The sequence below is a fragment of the Mustela nivalis genome, assembly GCF_964662115.1.
Source record: "Mustela nivalis genome assembly, chromosome: 1".
Classification (NCBI taxonomy): Eukaryota; Metazoa; Chordata; class Mammalia; order Carnivora; family Mustelidae; genus Mustela; species Mustela nivalis.
In genome coordinates, this window is record NC_139020.1 from 106,471,603 (window position 1) to 106,483,663 (window position 12,061).

General features: G+C 44.2%; 1 protein-coding gene across 2 annotated transcripts; it reads left to right on the forward strand.

Annotated features, from left to right (window-relative positions):
• The first annotated feature begins 781 nt into the window (after positions 1–781).
• On the forward strand, positions 782–10,196 carry HRG (histidine rich glycoprotein). 2 transcript variants are annotated; one of them, XM_082740235.1, is made up of 7 exons: positions 782–919; positions 2,751–2,867; positions 3,704–3,794; positions 4,933–5,099; positions 6,077–6,160; positions 7,853–7,954; positions 9,271–10,196. In XM_082740235.1, the coding sequence occupies exons 1-7, from the start codon at positions 851–853 to the stop codon at positions 10,114–10,116; spliced, it is 1,476 nt and encodes a 491-aa protein (XP_082596361.1). In that variant the 5' UTR covers positions 782–850; the 3' UTR covers positions 10,117–10,196. The 2 variants fall into 2 exon arrangements, with proteins under 2 accessions (XP_082596361.1, XP_082596360.1); XM_082740234.1 differs by having other exon boundaries at positions 805–1,048.
• Positions 10,197–12,061: the final 1,865 nt, after the last annotated feature.

A 12,061-nucleotide genomic window follows, 5' to 3' on the forward strand; every position in this document is an offset into this window, starting at 1 on the left:
CACACTTTAGGGGCCACAAGGAACTGAAATGACATGGGGTGTCCCCAATTCTTCTCAGATAACCGTAGTGATCACAATGATATCAAGACTGCACATCCCTTAGTCAACACCTGAATCCGTGCCGAGCATTGCGCTAGTTATTTTCTATGTGTTTTCTTATTTAAGCATCACCCAATCCTGCCAAGAGTTGTGAATCTCCATTTTGTAAATGAGAAAATTAAGAATGAGAGAAGTTTTGTAGTTTACCCAGCATCACACAGTAGGAGAACAGGGCAGGTTTGAAATTCAGATCAGACTCCAAAAGTCACAGGCTTTTAATCCTTCTATTTTACTCAGAACTCAGTTCCTTTTATGGTGCTAACCATTTAATGTGTTCCCTCCCTTCAGCAATGCAGCTACATCCTACTGAGGACTTTGGGTGTAATAATGAGTGGGGGGGCGCAGGGTGTGATGATGGAGATTCCTGGTGGAGACAGGCAGGCAGACGGCAGAGAACTGCTTTACTTCTAACCCCATCCCACACCCCAATGTAGGCTGTGCTTAAGGTCAAAACACACTCTGGATCTGCTACTACTAGAAAAATCCAGATTTCGCGCGGATCACAGGTCTACCCACTCACCAGAGGCATGTCTTGACTTTCTGTCCCCAGGGACCCACTAATCATTTACAGCATGTTGACAGATGTTTTAACCAGGGGTCAAGGTGACTCTCCCTGGTTACATAACAGAAATGCATAAAGACTTTGTTTAATCAATTGTGTGTGTGTGTTTGTATGTGTTTTAGAAAGTCTGTATAAAATTCTCTGCTGGGATAAAACTATAGCAAGGGGTGGTTTTCACATGTGCGGGAAATGAGAGCCTTCAGGGCAACACTGCTCCTGATCCCCTTGCTCGCGCTGCAGAACTCCTGCGCCGCCACCGTGAGTCCCGCAGACTGCGATGCTACTGAGCCCTTTGCTGGGAAAGTGCTAGACGTGATCAATAAGGGACGGCGGCATGGCTACCTTTTCCAGTTGCTGCGGGTCGCTGATGCCCATGTGGACCAGGCGGTGAGGAATCGGCAGGGCCAGAGCTGAGCTGGGAGACCAGGAGCCCCTAAGGGGAAAGTGGTTTTGGGCCAGAATCGTGCTGCTTTGCACTGCTATGCAGTGGCTTCGGCTAGGGCTTCCCGTTTAGTGTCTGCTGCTGCTCTACATTGTTCTTTCCTTCGAACTCACATCTGTTATTCGTATGTCTGTAATTGTGAATCAGTCTCTAAGTCCCTATAAGCATTTATTCTGAGCCAAATCAAATAATAAGTACTGTAAGAGAAGACTTAGAGCAAAGCATGGCCGGGGTCCTCAAGGAAAGAATCATTGGCTCATAGACACGCACAGGCAAACTGTGTAAGATAGGGCACAGTTCCATAGCCAAATAAGCGGTATAGGCGCTGAAACAATCTAAGGAAAGGAGATTAAAATTGGGTGGGAGAGGGGTGTGGGTAGGGAATCAGGAAGGAGGGTGTCAGGGAGTAATTGCACATAAGCCGAGGGGGGAGGGGGGAGGGGGGTAGTTCCAGAAGATTTATGTGGGCTTTGGAGCAGCTATCACATTGGAAGAGAAACTAGGCTTATCTTGAAGCAAAGAGAGCCTACTGCTTTCACATAATAGTAAGATTAAATGCTCATTTGGAATACATTTGAGGGCTTGATAGAGATTCTGGAAGGAGGCTTCCCTCCCCACCCCACCACCAAAATAAGACTGGGCTCCTCCACATGCTTCCTTTGGTGGAACTGCTGAAATCAAGGAGGCCAGACCACAGAGCTGCACAAGAAGACAAGCAGAGAAATTCTACTTGTTACCAGTATTAGAGACGGAGACATTACAGGTTGCAGAGACCAAGACCGATTGCTGGACTTCAGGATTCAAGCAGCAATTCAGCGACTGTTGGTTCCATTTCAGGCTCTCTGCCTCCTGTGCAGAGCATAGGATGGCTTGGGACAGTGCTACCTCTGAGTGGTGGTGAGAAGTTACGTGGGTGATTAAGGCAGGTCCACAGTGTGCCTGGAGAGATGGAGGCAGGTGCCATGAACCAGGAAGCTCTTTCCTGTGTTCGGGAGGGAGGAAATGAGGATCAGCCTCAGGCAGTGGGAATCAGAACAGGAAGAATGAAGGAAAGACAGGAGGCATTTCAAAGAAAGATGGTGGGCAAGCCTGGTGCCTGGATAGTGAAAGCAAAGGAAAGAAGTCAAAGTTGATCATCCGATTCTGATTCTAAGCCAGAGACTAAGGTGATCCGTAATTAATGACGCCTCTGCTCAAAGACAAGGGGAGTTGGGAGAGGGAGCTGGTTTGTAGGAGAAGAGAGTGGTTTCAGCTTTGGGCAAGTTGAAATCAAGGCAAGCAATCCAAGTTCAGGAATAGAGCTGGGAGAGAGGACATGACTGCGCGTACAGATTGGAGGCTGTCATCACTTATAATTCTGGGCTTGCACCTTCACCACCTCCACCCAAACCCACACTGCTATTTAGTGGTTGCTTTTTAAAGCTCGTGGGCAGAAGCAGCATCATGACCAGTTAGAAAGAACATTTGGAAGCAACGCTTTGAAGCTATTTATTCAAAATAAGTAGATCAAATGACACAAAGGTAGGACATCTGTGAGGGCTTGGAGAGGAGCAGGACTTCTGTTTCAGAAATAAAGAGACTGCTTCTCTCGAAAAAGCACTGGGCTCCCACATGCTATTCACCTGTTGCTCTCTTGGCATTCCTCAGGAATCTGCAGCTGTCTATTACTTAGTCTTGGATGTGAAAGAATCTGACTGTTCGGTCCTATCCAGGAAACACTGGGATGACTGTGAGCCAGCTCTTTCTAAACGTGTACCTGAGATAGTAAGTAAGCAAGGTACCCTTCTCCTTCTTTTATCGTTCTTGACCTTGACCTCTGTCTACTCTGCTTACACAGGGTGGCTGCATGCCTGGTGGCTAACACAGCGAGAAAGGAAGAGCAGATTCTGCCTCTTGACTCATGAAGACTATGTTGACCTTGAGGAATAGTCTCCTGAGAGCCATACCTGGGATCTGGGATCCTGGGGATTATGGTCTCATGGGATAACAAGCCCAGCTGTGAGACCTTGGGAAAATCACCTAAAGTTGTTAGAATTTTGCCTCTTCAACTGTGAAAGAAGAGGAGGGGTTTGGAGTAGCTGGACCCCAAGGTCCACTCCATGGGTCTAAGTACCTATGAACTTGTGAGTATGTCCTATAAAGACTGGCCCCATCGGCAGGAATAGCCCAAGGGATTAACTGCGGTGACCTTGAGGAATAGGGTCTTATTCTATACACATTGCATGTGGGCACTCACCAGACTCTCCACCATTGGAAGAGAACACAAAGAAGATTAAGCACATATGCAAGATTTCACTTCTAGAAAATAAGATGTTTGCATATGTAGAACTTTTAGTACCTTTTTCCCTTGAAAATGTTTGGGATATGGTCATGATCTGTTTAAACAGTTTCTCCCTGGCTCTCATGAAGGTTTTGGAGGCCTACAGCGTTCAGCTTCCAGATATAGACTAAGACAATACAGGTTTTGAAAGAGGATTTGGTGAGAGAAAACATAGCTGAATTCTCAGTTGATAGTAGGGGTATGTGACCTCACTTTTTGTCCCCTCACGTTCAACCCAGGGAAAGCAGTATGCGATGACACAAACCCTTTTCTCTTACAGGTGATCGGACAGTGTAAGGTAATAGCTACACAATGTTTGAATGACTCCCAGCATTTCAGAGTGAATGACTATAACTGCACCACAAGTTCTGGTATGGTCGTCTGTTAAAATGCTAATTCTGGATTAACAATTACACCATGGTATTCATCATATAATGCTAAGAAATGGTTCCTGCCCTCATAGACTCAATTATTATTTGCTGTCTTCAGAGGAGAAGGGAGAGGGTTTTCTTCTGTTACCAGTACACCTTCCCTTAAAGAAATTCGATATAGAATAGAAATCTGTAAGAGGTGGTACAGTATCATTGTACAGAACATATGTTCTGAGGTCACATTTGAGTTTGAATCCCAGCTTCCTCACTTAATAGTTGTACCATCTTAAGGGCAAGTTACTTAACCTCTTTAAGCTTTCCTCCTTTGTAAAATAAGGATAATAGTATTAGCCTTCCAGATCCTTCTTAGAATTAAGATGCTATATGTAGCATACTTTGCAGACTACTTAGCACTCCATTACTGATTTCAGCATCTAAAAGTTGTGTATTACTGTAGAGTTCCCAAAGTGGTTACACAGTTTATCCCATTTCTCATCTTACAACAAGATCATACGAGGTAAAGATTATGATACTTTCTATTTTAGAGATAAAATAACCGAGTCTCAAAGCGGTTCAGTGACTTGGCCTTGGGAACACAGCGAAAATGTGGTAAAGACATGATCCTATTTTGGGACTATTAACTCTGAGTGTCATCCTCTTTTTTGTTGTTGTTTCCAAAAGAATCATTACAGAATTCCTTTAAAAATTGTCCATTGCAACATGATTCAACTTACAATAATTTCATAGCCAAGTGACTACTTCAGGAAGTCACCTTGAAGAAAGAGTGACCTGTATTTTCTCTCTCTGGGCAAAACTCTGTTAATAATGCCTCTGCCTCCACGGAGAGACAGGAGGAGTTTAGTGAAATATTAACCCTTTGTGAGTGATGGGAGGTGTGTCTCAATGGGTACACAGCAGAGACTAAAGCATCAAAAAGATCTGGATTTAAGCAGAGCTCTGCTACTGACTGGAGAATTTGATCTCAAGTGAATCACTTAGCTTCTCCAACCCTCAATTTGCTCATCTGTAAAATGGGAGCGATCATTCCTCTTGCTACCATACTTATGTGGATTAAGTCCCAGCATTGACATTGCTGTTTCCAACCCAGTACTGCAAAATTGCCATCTTCTTTCCCCAGTCTCTTCAGCACTGACCAATACTAAAGATAGCCCTGTACTCCTCGACTTCCTCAAAGAAACTGAGCTTTACAGGGAACTAGCCAACAAAGCCCTTGAGAAGTACAAACGGGAGAATGGAGATTTTGCTGCTTTCAGAGTGGACCGAGTGGAGAGAGTTGTCAGAGCGGTGAGTGTCTGCTCACGTCAGCTGGCTTCTGAGGGCCCAACTCCAACCTGGCAGGTCCAGACTCGGTGGCACTGGCCCTCTCCACTGGCCTCACATGTCCGGCTCCTTTCTAACTGAGGGCCCTGTTGCAGCCTCAACCAAAAGGCAAGAGATACCAGAGAAACTGCTTTCCTGCAGTTTTTTAATGTTGGGGAGTTGTGGGACTATAAATATCTACTGAAGAGGAGGGAAAACAGAAGGAGGGAAAGACAGAAGAGCATTATTGGGGTTACGTGAGTCATTGAAAATCACCCAGTCCTAACCTCCTTGTATGATGATGGGAAACTGAGGCACAGAGATGCCGTCTCAGCACACCCAGGGTTGTGGCTGGTGCAAGACAGTTCCCCTGCCTTCCATTCCAGTCCAGGGCTCCTGTTGCCTCCCACCCAGAGGGGTGTTGTAAAGTGGTTATCTGATGAAGGTCTTGCATTTTGAAAATGCCAAGTTAAATTAATTACGGTGTGTACCTGTGATGGAATGAATACAGCACAGTTACTAGAGAGAATGTTTTGGGTCTGTATGCACTGGGAAGAGTTCCTAAGGGGAAAAGCAGGTTAGAGAATGAAACTTGGACTCTGATGCCATTTGTGTTGATTAGATATGTGTGTATATGGGCAATATATTTAGGAAAAGCTAGAAGAAACACATCAGATATGTGGTAGGCGTACTTCTGGGAAGAAGAGATTAGGAGCAGGAAGGGTGAGTTTTCACACTGCTTGGTTATGTCTATATTATTTGACCTTTTCAATGAAATAGTATTTACCTTATCACTTACGTGACGAATTTTTAAAAGACAGTGGCCCTGAGAAAAAGGGCACATACTGGCGATTTGAATCACCATGGTGCTTTACAGTCCATTGGGTAGTAGGCATCTACGGCCTCTTCCTTTATTCTAACATCTTATGTGCCTGAAACTGCTTTGATCCAATTTGTTCTAGAGAGGAGGGGAAAGAACCAACTACTACGTGGACTTCTCTGTGAGAAACTGCTCCAGGAGCCACCATTTCCCAAGGCACCATAATGTGAGTATAATAAATGTCTCTGAAATACTAGAGTATTTGGTTATAGGTAACATTCAGAGACCACCCCCCATGCATCAGGCACCCTTCCACCACCCTGTGAGGAAGATACTATTTTTGTCTCTCTTAGAGATGGAGAAACTGAGGCACAGGGAAGTTAAATGAATCATAAGAGTATGATTTTATAATACGCACAATACATACCTAACCTTGACACTGAGATTGAATTTAAACTCACTAGGATTAAAGATTTAGCTAAAAGATTAAGAGCCTACACCATGGGTGCCTTCATTCACTTCATCTCATTTGCTCTTCACAGTGACCCCCTGTGACAAATATGGACGTACCTGAGGACCAGCAAGGGGGCTTGCCCAAGGTTCATATCCAAGCTGAGATTAGAATCCAGTTCTCCTAATGCTCAGTCCAGTGCGATTTTCCCCCTAATCACTTATAAATGGATACTCATGCATCTGTAGAAAGCTTTTATTAGTGAAACTCAGCATTGGTAGGGCGACTTAGAGTTTCCAAAACACCTCCACTGATGTTATTGCCTTGTTGGATCCCTGTGACAACTGTGCTGAGGAGAAGCAAACGTTTGCCCTCATTTCCGTGGGACAGAAGTTTAACCAGTTGCCCAAGTGCACTTAGCTAGAAAGTGTTAGGACATAGGATTTTAACAGTGGGATTCTGATTTCAAGTTCGGGATAATTCTGAGGTTTAACAGCATATTCTCCGGGGCCAGAAGAGAGGAAGTATTCGTTAGTTCCCTTCTGGCTGGTCAGTGTTCCCACCTGAAGCAGTTCTAGAATCCTGCCCCCAGAAAAGATACCTCTCTCTCTCTGTCCCTTCTTCAACAAATCCTTAACAACCCAGTGCAGAAACTTGGCAGCCCGAGAAGAGGAGTCTCAGTCCTAAGGGTTTTACAACATGATCTCATTTAATTAAGCCCTCCCACAACCTGAAGGTAGTTAGAAATTTCAAGTGACTTGCCTAAACTCACACAACTGGTAAATGGTGAAGCCAGAATTCACGTAGCTCCGTCTGACTCCAGAACTGTTCTCAGAACCTCAGTGCTTAACTGTTGCATCTAGAAAAGCATTGTCTTCTTGTCCTAGTCTAATTTTGACAGCTGGGTTTAGGAGCCTCTGCAGCAGAGGGATGCCAGCCAGTCATAGCCTCTGTACTCAGGGTACAGCCCTAAATCACTTTGATAGGGTCCAGCAAACCCATTTTCATACTGGTTCCCTCCTTTCCAGAACTTTCCTTCAAGGGTCAGGGTAAAGTTGTACAAATTCCTCTTTGGCACCTCTCTTCATTCTCTCTAGGCACAGGAAATTGGGTCTCCAGTGCAGAAGGTTTGGAGGAAAGGCAAGGCATCAATGATGGGGTATCCCTCACGACCCCCCATGGGGTGACCCTGGTGTGAACCTGGTGTGACCCCTCATGGAAGAGAACCACAGCAATTTCAAGTGAACCACTTAGGAAACTGCACTTTCTCCAAGTATTGACTGGGAAAGATTGTTAAATAACTAGCAGAGATATTTGACAATATTACCCTGATTTTTCTAAAGCTCATATTTCCCAAACATATAAAAGTTTACAGCTCTAGCTGTGCACCTTCTTGTGACCTGCACACACACATACACACACAAGTGCATACGTATACAAACGAACAAGCTTCTCTCTTCTTTATAGGCCTTGGGATTCTGCAGAGCAGATTTGTCCTACAATGTAGAAGTCTCTGACTTGGAAACGCCAGAACACATTGCCATAAACTGTGAAGTCTTCAATTTTGAGGTGGGTTGCTTAAGTCATCTTTGCTTAAGTCATGCCAGACAAAGAGATATTTTCATACATATAGTGTATTTTGTTCTTTTAGCTCTGGGGGTGGTGGGGAGATAGGGATAGAGGCAGAGAGATGAGAGGGGGCTGAAAAGGAATATAGAGGGAATAGGCCCCCAGGGAACAAATGGGGTACAATTGCTGATATGATACCCCAATTGGGAAGAGGTAAGCTTTTAAAGTAAAATCATAACCAATTCAATGAACATCTAATGAATATGAAAATGGTCCTTGTAGCCAAAGCTCCAGTCCTGAGACTCAAATCTTCACTTTCATCATCAAGCCTAGAAACTAAGGGGAATGGATAAACCTCAAACACATTATATAAAGATACATAAAATAAGGCACAAAGCAGTGTTTCACATCTGTCCCGGAAAGCTTTGTTCTGTACCAAGATAGTCATCACAGTATTTTTCATGTCAGCAAAAACTGAAAATAATACAAACGTCTATGTATTGGAGGAAAGGCAAGGCATCAATGATGGGGTATCCCTCATGACCCCCCATGGGGTGACCCTGGTGTGAACCTGGTCTATGTATTGGGGGGGTGGTGAACAAGGCAGGTTGGTCACCAGGAGTAAGGCTCCACAGATTTTTTTTTTTTATTAAAATCTTGACAAGAAGGAGAGTGAAGAAATGAAATGGTCACCCTTAAGGACCATAAGAAATGCTTATACCGTATAAGTAACATTCTACAATGTAATTTCACCATTTGATGTTGAAATGAGAAAATAGGGATGATAAGTAAAGTTTTTCATAATACAATATTTATTGCCTCTGAAGAACCACCTTTACTCTGAGATATATTTCTGACTCTTGTATTATCAAAATATTCCAATTGTGAAATAATGATGGTAGCAGATGACAGGTTTTTTGTATTTTATTTTATTTAAGATTGATTTATTTATTTTAAAGAGAGAGAGAGAGAGTGCTCAAGCAGGGAGAACGGCCAAAGGAGAGGGAGAGAAAGAATCCTAAGCAGATTCCCTGCTGAGTATGGAGACGGATGTAGGGCTTAACCTCAGAACCCTGAGATCTTGACCTGAGTGGAAACCATGACCGGATGCTTAATTGACTGAGTCACCCAGGTGCCCCATTGTTTGCATTTTAAATGTCAGTTTGGATGGATAAAAGTTTGAGACTGCTATCCTATTTTAAAAATTGATTTGTGGAGTCTGGAATTCTGAAATCCATTGGTCTAAACTGACTTTCACATCTAACTACTCCTTTTGTGTTCTGCAATGACACTCATTTGTCTGTATCCTTTACCAGGAATGTAGAAACATCAGTGGTATACCACACCATTTTGGCCATCCTCACCACTCTGGTAGGCATGAGCATTCTCTTGCTGGGAAGCCTCCATTTAAGCCCGATGAATTTAGAGATCACCATCATCCCCACAAGCCACATAAATTTGGATGCCCACCTCTCCTAGAAGACAGACCACCATTTCAGGCAGGAGCTTCTCCACGATGGCCCCCTCCAGGACCAGGATGTCATCACCCCCATTTTGGCCCCAGTGGGACCCATGGACACCCTCATAATCATAGTTCCAGTGAGCACCATCCCCACGGACACCCTCCTCCTGGGCATCATCCCCATGGGCACCATCCCCATGGGCACCATCCTCATAAGCATCATCCCCATGGACACCATCCCCATGGGCACCATCCTCATAAGCATCATCCCCATGGACACCATCCCCATGGACACCATCCCCATAAGCATCATCCTCATGGACACCATCCCCACAGCCATGATTTCTTTGACGATGGGCCTTGTGATCCACCACCCCAAAGCCAGGGTCCGGAAGATCACCATCGCCGGGGCCATGGCCCACCGTCTAGGCACTCAGAAGAAGGAGATCTAGGTAAAAGACACTTTCCCTTCCACTGGAGACAAATGGGATATGTTCACCGGCTACCTCCACTAAAGGATGGTGAAGTTCTTCCTCTTCCAGAAGCCAATTTTCCCAGCTTCTCGTTGCCAGACCTCAACAATCCTAAAAAGCCAGATATTCAGCCCTTCCCTCAATCAGTTTCTGAATTATGCCCAGGGACATTTAAGAGTGAGTTTTTACATGTCTCAAAGTTTTTTGCACACTCGCTTCCAAAATAAAATCTGATTTCCTCGATGTTGAAAAATTAATGTTCTGACTTAGAACCATAAATAAAATATGATCAATAATGAATACAAAATTCATGTACTTTAATCTTACTTATATATTCATGGTAGGGCAAATGTGGGTGAGAGAGGAGATGGCATAAGAAGACAGAGATGAAAGGAAAGGAGAGGAAAGATGTCAATGCTACAAGTCTGTCACTGACCACAAAATCCTTGCAGCAAATCTCTGATCCTCTTTCTTTCCTGAATTTAATAACTCCTTTAAGTCTAGAGGCTTTCCTCACTGAGTAGTTAGGTTGTAGCTGGGCATACCAAGAAGGTATGTTTTATCAGTCAAGGGATTATTCTTCTAACCCAAAATTCAAATTCCCTCCTACTTGTTATTTCTAGTCCTCTAAGTTTCCCTTTGGAAAAAAGTAAGTTCTAAACTCAATTTGATGCAATCAAGTCTTGGGCTATGAACTACAAAGAATGTTGCAGGAACAAATCATAACCATGAGTTCAGGTGCACAAGAAATATCACTTTATTTTCAGAACAAATTAATTTCCATTTCAGGCTGCCATCCTGGTAGATTAATAGGAGACTCAACCTCAGTTCTTCTTAGAATCCCCTCACCCTGCTACTCCCCACACAACCTTGTGCCGCAGTTCTAGAATATCATGTAGTGCCAAGGTGTTTGGGTGGTGGGCATGAGAAAGGAGCTCTGAGTCTCCTTCACTGGTCCACTAGCTTCCCTCCTGCTGAGAGATGCTTACTACCCTGTACGCCTCTCTCCTTGGGTCGAGCTTATCAGCTACTACAGTATCAAACTGAAGGTAAAAGATTCTCTGCAAGACTGCTAATGAACTTGTCTGCCCTTGGCTATTCTCTTCCTGAGGTCTTGCTGCCTTCCAGGCTACATGCCCAGAAAGCAGGGCAGACATGTTCTCTGCTTAGGACCTCCAGAAACCTCTGTCCTGCTCATATTTTCCCCCTAGGCTGCGTGTTCTAGGCTCAGGTAACCTCTCTTTATTCAGTTTTGGTACCAGAGGACTCTTTCTCCATAATTAAATCCTCTTTCTTTTCCCTTCTTCCCAAATCAAAGCTCAAGCATTTAGACATAGGCTAATAAGACTTTGGGTTTGCTACCTGAATTACTGGAAGCACTTGTAGGTACATAGTGATGGCAGGAGGTGTGTGTGTGTGTGTGTGTGTGTGTGTGTGTGTGTGTGTGTGTGTGTCTGGGAAGGGGAGGGAAGTATAGGGGGGAAAAAAAACCAAACTAAGGCCAAAGGAGATGTGGGTAAGTTGGTTGTTAGGTTGGGAAAAAGGAGAGGCCCACAAAGAGGCAGAAGCTGAAACTGGGAGAGAGAAGAGAGGTCTAACAGCACATAGTGCAGGAGGAGTTGGAATCAGAACTTAGAGTTTATCAGAAAGGTTCCTTAGGTTTGGCAAGTAGACACCCAAATCCACCACACTGGAAACAAGATGCAAGGAGGGGGAAAACAGGACCTCATTCAACCCATCTCTTCTTATGCTTCTCTACTTTCTTCTCCACCCTGAGGAGCATTTTTCTTTCTAGAACCAATGCAACTGAGTGATGAGAGGCCAACTTGACCAGAGACCAGAGAGGATGCCCATATTTTATTTTTGGTTGCCCCAGCGTCCTGGTATGGGACTCCCGGCATGCACTTTGTCCCCGTGCACAGGCTCTCCAGGCATGCAACGTGATCAGTAGCAGCCCATTTTTCTGCAGCTAGATATTTTGCAAAGAAATGATTAAAAGATATCTGTATGTTGTACTCATTGTTGCACTGTTGTGCCACGTAGTGACCTTCAGGAAGGGTTTTGGGAAAGTCACCTGGGAAAGGGAATAACAGGTGATTGGTGTTTTTTTTTTCCTCCTCCTTTAAATAGTTTCTGATTTGTTATACAACCTTGTGCAATCACCTGGAAATG

Excerpts from the sequence above, each read along its gene's own strand:
- HRG (XM_082740234.1), top strand. The coding sequence starts at position 851 with ATGAGAGCCTTCAGGGCAACACTGCTCCTGATCCCCTTGCTCGCGCTG. Across the intron at positions 3,795-4,932 it reads TAACTGCACCACAAGTTCTG|TCTCTTCAGCACTGACCAAT; the intron begins GTATGGTCGTCT and ends TTCTTTCCCCAG. Across the intron at positions 6,161-7,852 it reads ATTTCCCAAGGCACCATAAT|GCCTTGGGATTCTGCAGAGC; the intron begins GTGAGTATAATA and ends TCTTCTTTATAG.